General features: G+C 37.3%; 1 protein-coding gene across 1 annotated transcript; it reads left to right on the top strand.

Annotated features, from left to right (window-relative positions):
• The first annotated feature begins 6 nt into the window (after window positions 1-6).
• EEF1E1 (eukaryotic translation elongation factor 1 epsilon 1) lies at window positions 7-16,794 on the top strand. The gene is made up of 4 exons (XM_005424915.2): window positions 7-60; window positions 2,022-2,222; window positions 9,270-9,365; window positions 16,149-16,794. Exons 2-4 carry the CDS (start codon window positions 2,067-2,069, stop codon window positions 16,287-16,289), a joined length of 393 nt encoding a protein of 130 aa, XP_005424972.1. The 5' UTR covers window positions 7-60; window positions 2,022-2,066; the 3' UTR covers window positions 16,290-16,794.
• The last annotated feature ends 2,735 nt before the right edge of the window (window positions 16,795-19,529 follow it).

The following is a 19,529-nucleotide window of genomic DNA, read 5'->3' as shown; positions in this document are numbered from 1 at the left end:
CTGCTGGGGCTGCCGGGGCTGCCGGGCGGGAACAAGTACGGCGTCCAGGGGGAGCGGAAGGTGAAGGGAGCGAGGAGGAGCCTGGAGCGGGTGGCAGTGGCGACGCGCGTGGGAGGGCGGGCGTCCTCTGGTCTCTTTTCCCCAGTGACTGCTTCCCTCTGAGCTTCCCCCTCCCCGGCAATTCCCCTCAGACACCGATGTGAACGTGGCTGCGGCTCCCCGCATACCGGCCCAGCCGACGTCTCCTTGAGTGAGGTCTCACCTGTGCTCTCTCCAGCCATTCCCTCGCCATATGTTGTCGATGCTGTAGGGCCTCGCTGCCTGCGAGCCTGTAGGTTCTGGAAACTCCTTCCCTCTGCTTGTGGGAAGGATCATCGTGTGTCATGGAAGGGATTTCGATTTGGTTTATACTTGTTCTTTCAGCGCTTTCCTTTCCCTGTGCCTGTGCTATCTTGATTGAATTACGTGGGAAGAAAATTGTGGTATTTTATTAATAGGAAGATGTCTGTATTGAGGACGTGTTTAATATTTTATTCTTTAGAGTACTCCTACCTGATACGAAGTTGTAATGGGGTGAGAGTTGATCTGTCTACTGTGCCTGCAGTGAGAGGGCCAGAGAAAATGGCCTAAACTGAGAAAGGGGAGATTCAGATTAGATATTAGGAAATGTTTTTTCCTCCTGTGGTGCTCAGGCATTGGAGCAGGTTGCCCAGGGAAGTGGTGGAGTCACCATCCCTGGAGATGTTTGAGAACTGTCTGGATGTGGCACTGAGTGGTGATTCAGTGATTTAGGGTTTCAGTGGCAGTGCTGGGTGGATGCTTTACTGTATGATCTTAAAGGTCCTTTCCACCTTTGATAATCCTATGGTTCTAGATGTCTTGGTGTTTCAAAGTTGGTATGGAAGCATTAGGTTGCATTGTTTAAGAGGCATCTGAGGCATGGAAAATGCAATTTAGAGCTGGGAGTGTCATAAATTTGTGAGCCCTTTGTTTGATCCTCCCTCCTGGAGAAGATTGGCTGAGAAATGAAGCTCTGCAGTTGTCTTGTGTTTTGGGGATTTTGAATTGACTGTTTAAGATTTGAGTCCTGAATATCTATGTGTGTTCTTCAGTTGCAAAAACTGCCTTAATTATTTTCCAGCCCAGCTGGTGTTTTAGTGCTATTACCATAAAGCATAATGCAGAAAAATTCAAGTAACTATGTCTGTGTGTAGTTTTTCTGGCTGGATGCTCACTGGAAAAAAAAAACTTAATAGTAGTGGAAGACTCTTGATACAAGTACAAAAATAATATTATGCGTTCAACTTGCAGCTTAGATTAAATAAATCTGGACATAAACAGACTCCTCTGTGTGGTCAAATACTTTAAAAGAAAGAGTGTTGCAGTTTTTTCAGTTTCTTTCATTTTATGTCATAAATGCCTGAGTGGGCTTCAGCCCATTGCAGTGAGTTCCAGCTCCCTCATTCATTTCTTGAGGTGATGATCCAGTTTCCCTTCCCACGGTTGAACACAAAGACATCATGGCTAGGGCTGGAGGTGTGCTGTGTTGTCCTGCTGGTACCAGTGAGCTCCTGAGTGCTGTTCAGGGCCTTTTGGAATAGTGCAGTGTGTAGGAATAAGCTTTTCAGGAGGTGTGGTTACTGCAGCTTGCCTGCTCAGAGAGAAGTTGGATGCTACTGACTTCACAGTCTGAAGTCAGAGTCCTGAATTGGGAAATGAGTTAGAAGTCAATAAGATTTCTGACAGTGTTAGAACAAGCAATGCTATTTTTGCCTGATATTGGCAGAATCGGTTTAATTGGAGCTAAGGGTGTCCTGGTTTGTTCATGTTCTTCTGTAAAAATTGAAAATAAAACACCCCAAAGAGCAAAAAGAGGACAGCACAGACTTGGTTTTGATGGCATCACCTTTACCATGAATGCTTCTAAGTTCTGAGGGAGCATAAAAAGCCAATAGTCATTCATATGGAGACTGCTTTCTTCAATTATTTGTTTAGTCCTCCGCTTGTGTTTCCACTTCCAGATTCCTGTTCTGCAAACCAACAATGGCCCTGGGCTGAGGGGGTTGATGACCATCGCTGCCCACCTGGTCAGGCAGGCCAGGAAGGACCAACTGCTGGGGAGCACTGCTGAGGAGAAGGCTGTGGTGCAGCAGTGGCTGGAATACAGAGTGACCCGGGTCAATGGAGGCTCCAGCAAGGAGGATACCAGAACAATTCTGAAGGTGAGGAGTGCTTAGTTCCCTTGGCACTGAATTTTGGAATGACTAGACCTTGAAGAAAATTACAGTGCTAATGTGTATATGAGCATCCAATTAATAAAATTTAACAAATGCTAAGGGCTTGACAGTATGACTAAGTACTGGCTTTTATTCCTCTTGCTGCTTTTCACTTTTATTGACAAAAATACCCCAGCAACCTGAAACGGGAGAACAGCTAAAACTGTAACATAAATGAAGCAGAGCTCTTGCAGTGCTCAATGGCTGTAAATTGTGAAGGGTGTTCCCCACAGTTTAGAGGCTGTTCAGCTGCCTGTGTGAGGCACCAGTTTGTTACTATCTTCATAAACCCTTGGTTATAAGAAAGTTGGTGTTGAATTCCAGGATAACACTCCTCTGTTTGTTTTAAGAGCTATTCTTAATGATGTGGCAGTTATGGGATACAGGCCATACGTGATGCTATGGTAATTATTATTGATGCTAAAAGGAGGTACTGGACAGAATTGCATGTGAAAACTGAAATCATAAAGGAACCTCTACAGAAGTGTCCTTAACAGTGAGTGACTTTGTGTGGAGTCCTTGGTCTGCTGTTATTAAACATTTATTGTAGGCTGAAGCTTACTTCCTCTTATACAGGTGGAGGAAGGAAAGAGCATCTCGAGGGTCCCCCTTGTTGTTTGAGCAGGCAGATGACAAGGAGCAGATAGTAAAACTTACTCTATATTCCTTACTCCTTGCGACTGGTAATAAGTATTTTTGCAGTCTTGTGGGAACAACTTGAAGAGAAAATTTGCTTTACACTGTTAAGCACTGTTTACAAAGTATGTATAAAAGAGCAGTGAAATTCAATCACTTTTTAAAGTGTTTATTTTTTCTAGTTTTAAAAGTATCTTTTAGCTGGATGGTATGTTTTAAATGTTCCGTTGGTCAGTGCTGCCAGTGAGTCTGAGTTTAGAAATTTGTGAGCTGCAAGGTTGACTCTACTTGAACCTGGCAGAGGCCTAATAACTTCTGACTCTGACAAGGTGTGCAGAAACCAAAGATTATCTGAAGCAGTATTAACACTGTTACTTAAAATAAAGGAAAAATTAAAGTGTTACAAAACAACTCTTTGTTACTCTTTGAGCTGATAGCCCTCTTGATCTTGAGGCTGATGGTGCCTGCATTACCTACCAACTTGGTGAAAACCCTGACAAACCGTTTCTCTCACTTGAACGCCATATAATCTGTGTTATCTTGGATTCATTGTATCTGGGGAATACCTTCCTTTGGTTAACCCTGAGTTTGTTTACATTGCTTCTCTATTTGTAACATATCTGCTCTTACTTTCTATGTGCAAATGCTATCAAAACCTTCACAGTCATGCTTACTCTACAGATACAGCATGAAAACTGTCTACCCTTTAGGATTTTTAGAACCTGATTGAAGGAGGCACTGACTAATCAGGATTTAACTTCAGGTTTAGCTGCGGTATGATGAGGTGGCCCATGGAGGTCCTTGTTGTCTAAACTTTTATGACAAGTGTCACAGAGTTTCAGTCATTCTTTGAACAAACTTGAAACTTGTGATGCTTTCTGTTCTCCCAAACTGTAAGAAAACCACATGAGAATAAATAACTAACTTCCATTTGCCTCTCTTGCCTTTCGTAAAAACCAAAAGCAAGTTTTCTGTCTTGTTATAACAAAATTTATCTGCTCAGGATGGTTTCAGGGACAATATCTGCAGTGTCAGCATATGCAAGAGTATTTGCAGAACTGCAGTGGAGCATTAAAACCAGATGCAGAGATATGGCAGTTTCCTACTGGAGCGGGGATCTCTTTCCATCTTTGGCCTTAGTGACACTGGTTCTGTAGAAAAGGCAATATGCTGAAATACAAGTATGTAGATATATCAAGTGTTTCCAAGCAAAGCAAAATTTCCTTGCTGAGAAACAATCAGTGTTAGTTTAGAGAGAATCTCTGCCTTTAAGTGCATTCAGAAGTTTTTCTGTGGATTTTTTTAAAGCAAGTGTTGAATAACCAGAATTTATTTTAATACAAGGCTGCTGTGGAATTGTTTCAGCACTAATAATTTCATAGTATAGCAATTAAGAGCTTTTTTTTTGTAATTTGTTCTCTTGCCACCATGATTAATCAGAAAAGGGGCAGCCTACCATTAAAGTATACTGTGCCAAAAGGGAGTATGGGTGAAAAAAAAAGAAGAACTAAAATAGGGAGGGAAGTCTGAGGCTGTAGTTTTACAACGTGTCTGGAATACACAATGGCAGTCTTGGGACGGTTGCAGCCTAGAGCCACAATTTTATAATAAGCTGTGCGAAAAACAGTTCAGTAACTTCTGCTATAAACTTTAGGCTGCCTCTATTTAACCCTTAACTGATGTGGTTCTACAAAATGTCAGTAAATAACTGATTTCATGTTTGTTAATTTGAACGGGAAGGATTTTCTGTTTGCTTTGTGAAAATAGGTTGTTAAATTGTTCTTACTAATGTGTTGCCTAAAGCTGTTACTTGGCAGGAAAATTATGGTGAAACAGACCATCTCAACCAGGGTTTTTATATTCATCCAGAGCAAATGCCACTGTGTTCAGAATGGACCAATAAAGGGCTTGTTGAGTTTTGTCTAATTTTGATTTGTGCTTCTGTACTTCACAAAATAACTGGGAGCAGTACTTTTGCTCCAGATCTGTTCCTCAGCAGGTCCATAGGAATGATGAATGTCAATATCAGTGATAGCATAATATACAGTGCATTATATTAATTTTCTTTTCCACAGGGCGAAGGAGTATAATCTTTTGTTTCTTTGATGTTTAGTTAGTGGTAAATTAAGCTGCATAGGGAAAAAAATCTGAAAATTTCTGACTTGTTATGCAGGATAACCAGTGGTTTTTCTGTTTCTCTGTGCCATCAAATGTCTACTTAGGTGTTAGTGAATTCTGTTCAGGAAATTTTAATGTCTCTGCTTTATCAATTTTAGATATTTTAAACCTGAGGATTCTTCCCCCCTCATACACCATCTTCAGAAACTTCTGACAAATAACTGGTAGCTTGTTAAATTCATATAAAAGCATCCACATAAATGTAGAAACCTCTGTTCTATGAAGGATAATAACTAAGAGTCTTTGTGTACTACTTCCAGTGTCTCATACAGAACAATGTTCCATGATTTCAATTAGCTTTATCGCAGTCTCCTGTGCTGCCTGGCTGTAGTAATGAAATCCAAATAGAAATCTGAATAAGAGAGCTGTAATTTCTGTTTAATGTGCTTGCTTGAAAAATTACTGTTTCCGCAGGTGCAAAGCAGGCTAATCCATGCTCTGTTCATGCCATTAATCCACAGCTCTGTACAGTTTTTTTTTTTTTGCACACTTACAGGTTTAAAGATTGAATTTTTAATATTGCAACAACATTTGTTGATTATTTTTCTTCTTTTACAGGAAACTCAGTAATATAATATTCTTCCAGAACAGGTTTAGCTCATAGTTTGCCAGTTAGAGAGAAGAGTCTTGCATGAGAATTAAAAATATGTCTGTGTATCAAAAGTGTAGTTCTGCTTTTCTTGGATGTGGCTGCAGAAACCCTTTCTTGTGTTCTGCATTGTCAGGGGCTTTCCTGAAACGTTTGGGACTGCTCAGCTTTTTGTCTTTGCATGGTGTGAGAGACATAAAAGCATTTAGGGCATAAATGACCTCGGGAATCTTGCTGACTGAAAGGACAGGACATCTGTGTGTACAAGAAGCACGTACACCAGCAGGGTGTTGTGGGCAAAATATCCAGAACAAAATCCGAGTGTGATTGGGTCCATTGGAAGCTCCTGAGTTGTCCTAAGAGGCAACTGTTCCTTATCTGAGCCGCTGTCACAACTGGCAGTGACTGGCAGGGATTCAGTGGCCTGAGCAGATTAAATGGATTAGGGGCCATTGAATTGCATATTTAACAGGCAGTAGGCAAAGCTGGGCTTGCTCAGAAGTGTGCTCTGAGTGGGATGCATTGAGCTGTTGCTAGATACAGGCTGTAAATTGGATTTTTTTTCCCATAGAACAAGCAAATGGAAATACATCAGTTAGTCCATAAATAATGCAACAACTCTTTCTGTTGCTTTTCTCCCCCTCAAAATGGTGTTTGAATTGCTGCAGTTGTTCAGTGTATGTTAATGCATTGTAATGCAGCTATACCTTAACTATCTGTCTGAAATTTGAGAGTTTCCTGAGGGAATGCAACAGTAAGTTTATATAGTTACAAGCAACTTCCAGGACTATCTTGGTCTTTTAATCCTGGGTTTATATATATGCAATTCATTTAAGTAGTGGTGTTCAGTAGATGAAAGACAAATTATTCAGACGGCAGCCAGCAGACCTGAATTTCCTGCATGTGATAGAAGTTGTATAGAGTTTTGTGTTCATATTTTCATTAATCTCTCCAGGACTGGAACACTCTTTCGCTTTAATACAGTCTTCACTTGAGCAAACTTGACTTTCAGGAATTTTAGCACATTTGGCTATTAGCCAGTAATATAATCATCCATGGGAAGCACAACCCATGCGGCAAGATTAACTAAATGTGCCTAATGCACATGAAAAAATACGGTGTTTCTGAATTAGTGTGACTTGCAGAATGAAATCAAAATATCTGTCTATATTTTAGGGGAGAGAAGTACATGTTCAAAAACAGAATTGTAAACTAATGCTAATTTATACAAGACTAAACCATTTTTGTTAAATTTAATTTGCTCAGTTAACTGACTTCATAAAATTTGATGAACTAGAATAAATAATTGTTCACGCTATAATGGCTTACCTTGCCTTTAAAGTTTTAGGATTTTTTTATTGATGACTATTTTGAGTGTACATATGCCATATAAAACTCAGAATTAGCATGCTGTAATTTCTTTGATGCAGAAATCCAAAATTTTCAGCAGGTATATAACTGTGGTGATGATACCTTCGAAGATAATGAGCTTTTTCCTTTACAAAATCCTGATTCTGTAGCCTAAGCTAAGAAGAAGAGAGGAGGAGGGGGAGAAGATATAATTTCAGCTGTGTTAGTTTTCATTATAATGCGTGTGGAATTTCTGGTTAATTGAATTGAAAAATGCTGGTCAGAGAATTTGTTTCAAAACAGACAAGTTTGTGGTTTTTGGTTTTTTTTCTAGTAAAGCAGATCTTTAGTGTTGGGGTTTTTTTCTTCCTGCAAGTTTTTTCTTCTTAACACTGGATTTTCATTTGTGTTGCATTGTAGGAAATGCCACAGAACTGTAGTTACATGTTTGAGGTAATTTGAGCACCCACTAACATGAACAAAGCAGTAAACCAGTCTAAAGAAAAGAAGCTGCATAGCCAGGGGCAGTTGACCTTGCCGAATTTTAACTATGCAGGGGTTAATATGTTTCCCTGATTTGCTCTAATAAAAGAAATCAAAGCAGACATGGGGATGTTCAGATATTACAGAAGTACAGGAGTCCTGTCATGAACAGGTTATCAGAGAATAGTAAGGTGGCTTAATGGAGTCGAACTTGTCAAAAGCAAATGCAAGGTTAGATGTCTTAAAGTCTCAACATTCTACTTTTGTGTTTTGGTCTTGGTTTATTTTCTATATATGCATTATAGGAAATCCCTTTATCAGTAAAATTGTGTAACCACAAAAACATGCTAAAGGCCAAATATAATTTTTTAATTGTTCACTAAGCATTAACCCCTTTCTCCTTGCCAAAGACTTGTTTTTTCAATAAAATGTCTGAAAATGGAATTTGCTGTAATTGAGACTGAAAAATTAAAATTTTTTAAAATCTTAGTTACATTTAAGCTGCTTACCTCTGTTTCTAGGTCAGGGGAAGGGAGAGGCTTAAGCAGATGTTATGTGCATCTTTTTTTTCCTTCAGATGAGGGGAATTTCCAAATCCAAGGGAAAGCTGGGAAACTGTTTTTGTGGATGTCTGAAAATAATGTTGTAAAACCAAAGCTGGCTTATGCAGGTTAAAGTAGATAATTTTATTGTTACAGTTCTTTAGAGAAAAGGGTGGGGGGGCAAAAGGTGTATAAATTGGATGACAAGTAGGTAAGATTTGGAGAAGAGGAAGGACAGGCAAAAGAGGTGGAGCTGCTGTGTGGTGCCTGTGTCCTCAGAATGATAAACTCGAGCAACAGTGAGCCTGTCAGCCTCTTGGTTTTTGGCAGAGAATGGCTGCATACAAAAAGCCATGAAAATGTGTCTTTCTGTTAATAGGCATTTGAAATAATTATTTACTGAACCTGAACAGAAACCACCTACTACCCCCCCGATAGCTTCTGATCTGGAACAGTTGAGAGATGGTCTTAAAATGCTGAAATTCTCTCAGAGACTTGGACAGCAGCAGAATTAACAATATTAGTCACAAAGAATTGCTAGCAGTAATTTCAGCATTAATAAAAGCAGGTGTCAAGTGATAGCAGCTGATGGGTATCAAGTTACCAGCATCAAGGTTGAAACACCTTGTCTCCCACCCCACTATTCCTGTGTGCTTCCCTGGTTCTTAGACGTTTGGTGCTCCAGAGCCTTGCTGACCAGCTGCATGGAGTCCTGGAGGACAGGCATTGCTGCTGCTGGGAGAACAGTATGCTGTCCTTTTGTCATAGGACTGCATTTTCTATTAATCAGATTTTAAACATTTGAATATACACTCATAATAAATACACAACTCTCCTAATTTTTGAATTGCAGTAATTTGAAGCCAAGAAAAGACAGACTTGAAAGTATTTCAGTCGAGTCAGCTTAAGATCAATTGCATTTGCATTTACAAAAATTTCACTATGTATAAACTACTTTGTTTAGAGACCAGCATTTAAATTTTACCTAATTCTCACTGTTAAAGATTGATATTTTATTTTATTAACTTATCACTTACTTTCTAGACTTTTTTCTTTTATTATTTGTTTTGTTTGCTGAGTTAGGATAACTTAAAAATTATGTTTATTTTATATGCATGGTCTCCAGAGGAAATTTCTATTCTTTTTAACAGCTGCCTTAATATATCATTTCATAAAGTAAATACTACAGCAGTGTAATGGCTTTTTCCTTTTTAGGATCTTAACATGCACCTTGAAGATAAAGTCTACCTTGCAGGAAACATTTTTACCTTAGCAGACATTTTGATGTACTATGGATTGCATCATATCATGGTAAGCATTACTTGCATCATTTTTATATGTGCAACTATCATAGTTGTTATTTATCTAAGGGGCATTTTATTGTTGTAGAGGTTAACTAACAGAATAGAGGAAGATAAAATTTGTTTTCAGGTTTTTCATTTTATCCTTTAATATTTAGCTGGTATCGAAATACCTGTAGTGTCAGAACGCTTTAGTTTCCTCTGCAAAATATAGCAAGGATGATACCTATCCCTGTGTTTCTATAATTAAGGACTCTTGCCTTTTCAAGTCTAAAACATTGCTGAACTGCAGTTACAGAAGTACATGGGCAAATAGATAAATGAAGCTGAAAGGATGTGCCAGAACTGAAACTATTAACTTTGTTAGTATTAGAGAAGTACAAATGCATGTAAATTAAGCTCTTTAATGCATATAAAAAAGTTTGAGACATAACAATTGTCATTTGTGTTTCCAGACTAAAGGGATAAGACTTGATAAGGTACATAATATGAAAATAACATGGGGAGCTGGTGCTTAGGAGGAAAATGAAAAAAAAAACCCATGCCAACAATAAATTTGTTCTAAGTGGGGAAGATGTTGAGATTATTTGTAGTCCACTCAGACTACTGTGAAGTGCTTAAAAATTGGTGCACCTTCAGTTCTGATCCCCAAGTGCTAATTTAAAGATAAAGCAGTAGAAGCTATTTGCATTTTGGTAGCTGGAATGTGTTTGTAAATGAGCCATTGTCATTCTCTGAGTGGGAAGAAGTCAAAGGACTCACATAAAAAGGTCTTCTTAATTCTTAGGAAAAGATGAAATCAGTCAGTTTTACATTAGAAAATTAAGGGAGGGAGTGAGGATAATTAGAAGAAGATGCCTCTGACAAATGCATGTGTGTCTGAGAATTGAATTCAATCAACTGGGTGAATGGTTACTTTTATACAATTAAAAGCAGAGCTCTGGGAGAAGTGTAGAAGAATACATTTCAAAATGGAAGCAGAGGGGAGGAGCAATCAAGTCGTGAAATTCTACCAGAAATGAAAGGAAACTTACGTATCTGTGTCTTGACTGTCCAGGAGTAAAAGTTCAAATAAGAGTCAAGTAGAGCAGAGGGAAGCTTCGTTTCAAAAGGTTTTTGAAAACCTGCTAGAGTAAGTCACATAGAACTAATTCTGTTAAATCATATTTACCTTGTAAAATATCTTAAGCAGTAAGATAGATGTGTTGATTACAGTGGCAGAATGGGTTACCTTTCACATATGATATGCTGACATAAAAAAGGCTGTAAGTATTTTCTAAAAATATGATTGTATATTCTGTTAGAGAGTACAAGTTCAAATGAGACTTTAAAAAAAAAAAACTTGGCAAGGGAAAATCCAAGCGTATTTTAAATTTAGAGTTTGCTCTAGAGTAGACCACCTAATCAAGATGAAAAGATACAAGTTATTGCTTTGGGAAATAGAACAGATGGTAAAAACAAATGACTTGGTGCTCCTGTGTGCCTGCAACCATCCAGACACTACTTGGGACAAGTTTATAGTACAGCATCTGTTTCTGAATGTTTGATTTCATCAAAGGTAATTTTCTGAATCAGAAGGGTATAAAGGGCAAGCAACGGGGTGACTGTTCTAAATAAATATGAAAATCTAGAAGCTACTAACTAGGAATTACATGTATTTTGAAGGTTTCAGAATTGATAAACATATAGAGGTAGGATCTTGAACTGTAGAATCTTGTGTTGGTTTTTTTTTTTGTCTTTTTAATTTATTTTTTTTTATAATCAGAAGAGAACCTGCTGCTCTGCCCTAAGCTTAATGGGGGAATCAGGGAAAGCTGCTGTATCTCCTCATTTGAAGTGGTTCAGAGAAGGAGTTTGTGATATCCACCACTGCTTCAGCTAAGCATTGTGCAAAAATATCAGTACATGTTTCCTATGGTGCTTTAAGAAAGGAGGTAGAAATGGGAGACATGGGGCATAGGGCAAACCCACAGATCTTGCTGTCCATCAAGTTACCCAGAAATTTGATCTAAAAACATCACTGGTAGTACCTTAAAGGTTCATATTTGCCTTTGATAGGCTAAAAACTACATGCTAACACAGACATTAGTGATAGGATACTGTAAATACTTCTGGCATACCATGGTCATCCTGAATAAGCCAAGTAAAAAAAGTTTAAAACCCTTCCTATGCACATTTCAATGGAAAAGTTTTTAAGACCAGCCACTCCTATAGCTCAGTTCTTCACCTGTGGTGTCTTGTTTCCTTGAGTATAGATCATGCATCGTTGTATTCATTCCCCCCTCCCATCTTCATTTTGCCCTTCCCATTATCCAGGAGGGTTTCTGGAGTCTGGTTCTTCACTGTCCAGGCTCATGCATTTGACCTGACACTTTGTTTACTGAACAGCAGCAACCCTTAATTCTGCAGCTGTGTGCCTTCTGTTCTCCTTGTCCCTTCTAGTTATCCTAATAAACATAATAGTGCAATGTGTTTAAAAATCCATATTGTGGGAAAAAAATATTTCAGTCAGTGAGAATCAGATTCACAGGTAGTGTTTCAGGGTTCTTGCACCCAGAATCTGGTTTGGGTCTTTTAATTAGAAATACACACTCATAGTAATAAGGCAGGAACTAAATAGTACATGCTTTTCTGCATCATAATATAGGTCACAAACAGAAAAAAAATATAATGCTTGATACTGCCTTTTCAATCAATATAATCTACATTGTCATATATAATTGATGTCTCTGTATATGTAATATTAATATTGTTGTCTTATAGACACTTTAATTCCAGAAATACATATATGGATAAATGTGGACAATAAAATTCTACTAGGTTAAAGCATAGATTGCAGCAAAAACTTGAATGTAGGAGCATTGCTTGAGGTTAGCTTAGGCAATCAGTAAGCATTAAATTCCTCCTGTGGTAATTAACTTGTTTTCTAATCTGGGGGATCTTTAAATTATTTTTTTTTAAAGTTTCCAGATGTCTTCATTCTTAAATTTTTTTGACTAGCACAAGTCCAGTTTTATTTCAAGAGAAATAATCAATATGATGATTGATCTACTTTTATACTTCAAAAATGTTGTCAGAACCAAGGAAGTGGTCTCAAATCTATATGTCTGACTTGAAAATTTCTTTAAAAAGGTCTGGAAAATTACTTATGGGTGAAGTTTATATCTGCAAATGGAAGATGCCTCAGTCAAAATTTTGGTGTCAAACCAAATATGATCAAGCACAGAACAAACTAAGCAGTTGTCCTTGAGTCAGAACCACTAATATTGAACTGTAATGAGACTGAGGGAGAAGAATTTCAAGGGGTTATAAATAACTATAATAAACTACAATAGTAGTTTATTTTGGAGTTATTTTTTCCATAAGGAACATTTCCTGTAATAAACAGACTGCCATGGCTTTTGTTAAGACTCGCTGATATGCTGCTTATTTTAGTACTGAGGTAACAGGCTTTTCTTCTAAGCAGTGATGCTAAAAATGGTTCTTCAACTGAATTGCAAAAGAAGCAGTTTTAACTTAAAAAAAAAGATGTGATTTTGAGCTTATTCATTTAACAGCAGAAAATTAGACAGAACTATATGAAAGAACATGTATGTCTTAAATATACTATCCAGATGTTGGGTTATTTTGTCTTTCTCCCCTATCTAAAGACTAAGTTTAAAAAGTCAGATAGTATCTATCCTTGTCTTGACACTGAAGAGGTTCATATGTAGGCAGGTATTTTTAGATTTTTCGTGACCTGCAGGTTGTGGGAATGGGGCTTTATGCTTGCATCCCCAATGCTACAGAAAGAAAATATAATTAAAGCTTGTGTATTTTTAGCCCTTTCAGAAACTCTTAAAGTTGCATGGTATGATAACCACCTTGGTGCCCCTCATTGAGCTTTGTGGTGGAAGAAAAAGACTTTTTTTTTTCATGACATGAAAGAAAAAAAAGTCTGTCAAATTAAGTGTCTGCTTCTTTGCTATTAAAATAATTGCTTTAATAGCAAATAATTATTTTAACAGCAGAACAGCAGCCTTTCTTAACTTGGGGGAATTATCTAATTTAATGAGGAAGAACAGAAAATACCCATCTAACAAAATGTTGTAAAAAATGCCATGGAAGTGATCTCTAAACAATTAACCTAAGAGTTATGTTCAGAGTAAAAAGTAGAGCATGCCACAAAGTGCTTTTTAATATATTTCACTGATAGAGTACATTATGTAAATAAGTAAAAATATCTCGCTTGTTGTGCCTAGAGTACAAAAAGGGGTCTTATTATTAGCATAGCTGTCTGTTTTGCCCTTCAGATGTTTTTTCACTACACTAACAGAATGGAAGAGGACTAGTTTTCCAGACTTTTATTTTTGATTTACATTGGAGAAACGTGAAGATCGAGAATTACCAGTAAAAGATTATGTGAAGGAAATACTGTATCTGCTGCAAAATATAAAATTTAGCTCAGCCTTTCCATAACCAGATGTTCATCCAGTAAAGACTTCAAAAAACGTTACTGTAAACTCAAGGAACTTAAAGTTTTAGTATTTTAGTATTTGCCCATACTTAAATACCTTTCTTCCAGTAGTTTTAGGTTGCCTTAGAGGACATACATTGTTCTTTTCACGCTCTGTGTTACTTTGTAAATGGTCCCCCAGGTTCATATCAAGCATCAGCATCCAGCCACCATTAATTACAATACACTGCAGGTGATCAAAAGCATCTTTCCCAAAATATGTGGCTGATTTTTATGGTTTTTCTGTGCATTTCTATCAGACTATACAACTGTAGGAACAATGTTTACATTTCCATGCCAGCCGCAAGAAGAGCAGATTTTCTCATATGCCTGAACTGGGGTTCATAACAGTACGAAATTGCAGAAGGAAATACATCTGTAGTGCTGTGCTTGTATTCTGGCAGGTACATTCCTTAGGAAGAGCAGCTACTTGGGTTTAGGAGCAGCTGCAAGATCCCTGCCTTTTGGTTACTGCCACAGTTACTATGCTCCTAACTCCCCATTAATTGAGCTTTAATGCTATGTTCCATTGGTTTAGAATTCCCTTCTGCAACTCCTTGAAATTCTTCTCCCTCACTCAGTATTTTTCCACTGGTTCATCTTCTAGTATATATCCTTACAGTCTTTTTGCTGCTACATGTTTAAAGCTTCCCAGTTCTAAGCCAAGTGCTGGGCTGTGTAAGAGAACAGCAAGGAGAAGCAGCAAATAAGATAGGAAACTCCTGAAATCAAAAGGGCAGCATGTCACAAGGTGAAAGACGAGGGTTTAAAGAGCAGCTTTTTACTCATACGCCTGAATATCTGTAAATGAGTATGTTTAGCTCTTTCTGTGAGCCAAAGTTTGTTGAAACAGGTTTTTTTCCAGCTGTCTTGTGCCCAAAACCAAATTTTGAGTGAACCTGCAGCATCCATAAAATCTAGTGTTTGTAGAACAAAGTGTAAAGAATACACCATCTGTTTAGCTTTTGAGGAGATTAACCTTGATTAGCATTAGAAATCTAAACATGAAAAATATTGGACATGTCTAGATCATTATTTTTCTGGTAAAACTGTCCTGTGCAGATGTGCCCTTTTTTGTTGACTACCAACATTGTTAAGATTTAAGTTAAGCTTGATGGTTAATTGGCTAACTGAAAATGAAGTGAGGTGAATCCTGCACTGATTGGTTTCAGTATTGGTGAGATAGGATAGGGGAGCTGATGTGAGCATCACATTTTGTTTCTGAGGGAGGTTTTATAGTCTGTTTTGAGAACTGCCCCGTTTGTAGTTCAGTTGTAGTATGTTAATGTGAGAAAAGAGATTATGGTCTAAACTGATAAGCCAACTTGATTACAGAGAAATAAGAAGACATAAAATTGCTAATCAAGAATAGTAGTACAGGTGATACAAGATGGGAATAGTTCTACAGCTGGCTTGAAAGACTCCAAAGCAATAACAGACTTTGTAGTAAAGCTTTGAGGGTGCTGCTGACCTAAATTTGAAAGACTTTTAAAGGTAGAATTTGGATTTGTAACTGTAGATAACTTTGCCTAAGCCAGTCTTCTGATTAAGTATAGGCTTGAAGCTCTGCATTAATCTTAGCCACATATTCAGTGACAAGGAGCTGTTGCAATAGCGTGATAGAGACTTCTTCCTGATTGATCTTGAAGCTGTTCTGTGTGATAGTACTTTGAATATTTTTATGGGCAGGTTTCCAGTTTGTTTTACTGTTGTAATTTGAGTAATGCCATTGCTATCTTAATAATGAAAGCTAGCAGATCTGAGCAGTTAAGTTATGCTGATTCTTAGTAACTATTCCATTTTGAGCAATAGTAGTACAAAACAATTTCTAATAATCCTATCCAGTTTGAAATTGCCTGGAAAAAGCTTACTCCTGTACTTAAAATAAACCTTGAAACATGAAGTAGTCACTTTGCCTGTGAGACAAGACTGTGTCTGCTAAATGAACATGAAAGGGTTGTGCATGTTGTGGAACTCTTCCCTTCACTGTCCTGTACTGTATCCTGACCACATGAATAGAGAGATGCATTAAATTCATGCAAGCTTTTCCTACCTCTCTGTCATGCAACTTATATTCCACCTCCAGTCTCTTCCTTTGAGTAGATTTAATTTCCATACATATTATGGATTTGAGTTTTACTGTGTGAAATTAGGATAGAACACTGCTGGACTGTAACAAGTTAGTTGAGTTTAAATAATTTGTAAAACAATCCACTTTTATTTCACCTTATCACATGTTATTACTCTAATGATGCAGTGCCTAGTGTTACTGGTGCCTTGTATTTATTCCCCATGCAGGTGGACCTCACAGTGCAAGAAAAGGAGAAATACCTTAATGTGTCTCGTTGGTTCAACCACATCCAGCATTACCCAGGTGTCCGACAGCATCTGTCCGATGTCGTCTTTGTCAAGAACAGATTATACACTAATGCTCATTAAGGCACATCTTAATGTCGTGCTGGAATGAGGTGTGGGAGTTCAGAAGTTGTGCTGTCCAAAGCCACTAACCTGCAAATACTGTTTTGTAACCTTCTGTATGTGAACCGAAACTATCAATGCCTCAAGTAATACAACTGCATTGAATTGCTGTTGTTCATTCAAGAATTTGAACTAAAGAATTGTTGTGTATCTGATTAAATGCAAAAATTGTAGAAAGATGGAAAAATGGAGTTTTAATTCACTATTTTTTAAAAAATTTAAGGTTCTTTTAATTAAACATTCAAGTGAAATTACATTATCTTTACCATCAATTATTCACTCCTTTTGCTATTTATTGAATGTTTATGTATGTCAACCGGCTTTCCTTTCCTTTTCCATGGATGTTTACACTAGTTTTGTACAAGTTAAGAGCTATATTGTGTGCCAAGGATGTGAAAAAGGGAACATGCAAATGTTACAAAGTATTTATGTGACCGAATAAATTATTTTAAAACTGAAGTCTTAATTTGGCTGTGAAACTTTCTAGTTTTTCTTCAGTAAAGAAGATTTCAAAAGGTTAGTTCACTTCCTGCTTCATTTTGTGGTGTACTGTTTTGACTGTGGAAGCATTTCCTTTCAAACTGGGTAGCAAAATTAATATCCTTAAAAATTTTGTATGTGCCTCGCTTCATTTTTTACACAAGTGCAGATGCACTTTTCCCGCCCTGAAACAAAACCAACCAAAACCCTCAATTTAAGATAATTTGCTGTTCTATCAAGTTCATTACTGATGTTTAAAATGGGCTTTAAAACCAACTACACTGTTGTTGAGTCACACATTGGGTCATTTTACTGTAGAACATGGTCCTCTGATTTTTATTTGTAACAAGTATAAAAGTGCTAACTTGGATTGGTTAATTACCTTCTGCACAATTCAGATAACAATTCTTTTAAGATACTAAAGAAATACAAAAATAGACGAACTTCTATGTTGGTTTCTTCAGCAGTGCTTAGCAGACAGCTTTACTCATACATTCTTTTGTTTTATGTGCTACTTAGAATCCTCTCACCCAGTAAGCATAAAAAAGCTATCTTGGATAGATGTTTGAGCATTTTGAATATTAAAAGGCCTTAAAAAAAAAAGTAGTAGATAATGAGATGAGGTAATTGAAATATATCCTGACCCATAAATGGATAGAAGAAACTTGGAAGAATAAGCATAGCCTGGACAATTCCAGGCTCTAATAGGTGTTTTCTGTAGATATACATCATTTTATTCTTAATTATTTTACTGAGAGTTTACAGGCGCACCAAGTTACTTTAAGGGCAAAACTTTCAGCAGTTTCTCACCATTTCCTGGGGACTTAATTCTCCAATTCTAGCTACTCTTGTTCCTTGCTATTTAGAATCTCAGCTTAGGTACTTACAAAGACCTCTCTGAAATCTTCTCATCTGTTCAAGAGTTGTGGAGTGGGCTTTAGTACAAATGTACATTAGAAACTTCTTTCTCAAAGCTTTTCATATTCAACTGCCTGAGCGCTTCAGGTGTTTACTGTTATTACTTGTACACTTAATATCCAATTTATTCAAACATTTATTACCTAATACCATGTATTCAAGTGAGTTTGCTTTTTCCCTCGTGTGTGGGAGCAAGTGATGGTAATACTTATAAAAATACCTGCATTTCTACTAAGTTTTGCTATAATGAACCATTTTCTGTTTCAGAAGGGGAGCATGGGTGTGAATCATCAGTGCATTTAGTCAGGGTTTAGAGAAGTTTCACGTTCATCTTACGGATTGTTTTTATCGATGCTTTTGCAAGCGAGAATTATTTAAGTTCTTTAAAGTGAATGTGCAAGCCTTCATCCATGAAAATAGCTTACATTATAGCTGAGAATGCTGAAATTGAGCCAGAGCTAAATGTTGCTGGGAACAATACTGTCATCTTTTCAGTTAGGTTGTTGTAGAGATGATGCTACAAAATGTCGTATTTTTTTAAATCCCAAACAGCTGCTGTTTGCAAGTATTGGGATTTCTCAGGCTGGCTACATGCTACTGCTGCAGTATCCCCTAGCCTCTTGTGCCAGTTTTATTTTCTCTGGTGTAGAACAAAAGCATTACTTGCTGCTGAAATGTTAAAAAAAAAAGTTCACCTAGTAGAAAGATGAAATGTTTAGAAGTGGATTAGTAATATTTAACTCTCTACTATCTAAAAGGCATTTGTTCATTATGATATAGTAACTGGAGCATAATTCAATTTTCTTTCCCCTGCTTGGAGAAACTTTAGGGGATAGAGGGTTAAAAGCAAAGAAGGATGAATTGAGACTTTGCCTTTAGAGGGATGACTGGGAAAACCAGATGGTATTGATTTTTGTCGCCTCTCCCCTTTCTATCTAATGCCTTTTGATCAAGGACAAATAAATCTGTAAGAAAACTTCTGAGAAATCACACAATTCTATCTGAGTTGGTCTGAGACTGTATGCGGTACATATTTTACAACTGTGCTTCATAATTTTAAAAGAGATGTGTAGTGGGAGCTCTCAATTTAACACTGATGGTCTGTGTAAAGGGTTTGCATGGGTAGATGTTTAGCTGCTTTTAAAGTTACTTCCTCTTTCTGTAATATTTTATAATACTTTCACTGAACATTAGTAAAAGAGACTTTGCTCCCTTGCAACCCCTTTCTCCATTCTTAAAACTCCAGTTGCTGAAGGGCACTGTGATGTTTTACTTTTGTTGCTTTGCATTTTGATGATGATGATGACCGCAGTGATGTGTGGAATTTATTTTCACAGCATTTCATGAACAGCACCACTTTCATTTGTTAATGTATCTCATCATTGCAGTATTATTATTTTGCATAATTGTTCTAATTTATTCAAGGGGCCTGACATGTTATGGTCTTATAAGTATGTGCCCCTGGGAATTGAGTGTGTTGCCATATGGTGAGATAGTGCTGCATGACAACCTTTCAGCAACAGAAGAATTCAACAGTGAAATAAATATGATAATTGTAAGTATTCAGTGAAATCCTACATTTAGCACTTTTGTCTTTTTCCCCTTGATGCCAAGATGACTGCTTGTAGACCAACCAGGTTGAAACAGGTATTCAAGTATTGCGTGAGATACATTAGAAATGTGCTGATAATTTTTAGTTGTCTTTGTGTGTGTAACTTCACTTTTAAGTGAGGGTTCAGTTTGACTTCTGCAGTCTCTAGGGGTGTTTCTTGCTCTAAGACTTGTATCTGGGCAACAGTGATT

Source organism: Geospiza fortis, unplaced genomic scaffold (assembly GCF_000277835.1).
Source record: "Geospiza fortis unplaced genomic scaffold, GeoFor_1.0 scaffold219, whole genome shotgun sequence".
Classification (NCBI taxonomy): domain Eukaryota; kingdom Metazoa; phylum Chordata; class Aves; order Passeriformes; family Thraupidae; genus Geospiza; species Geospiza fortis.
The sequence above is the reverse complement of the archived record's forward strand: the minus strand, read 5'-3'. Positions and strand labels throughout refer to the sequence as shown.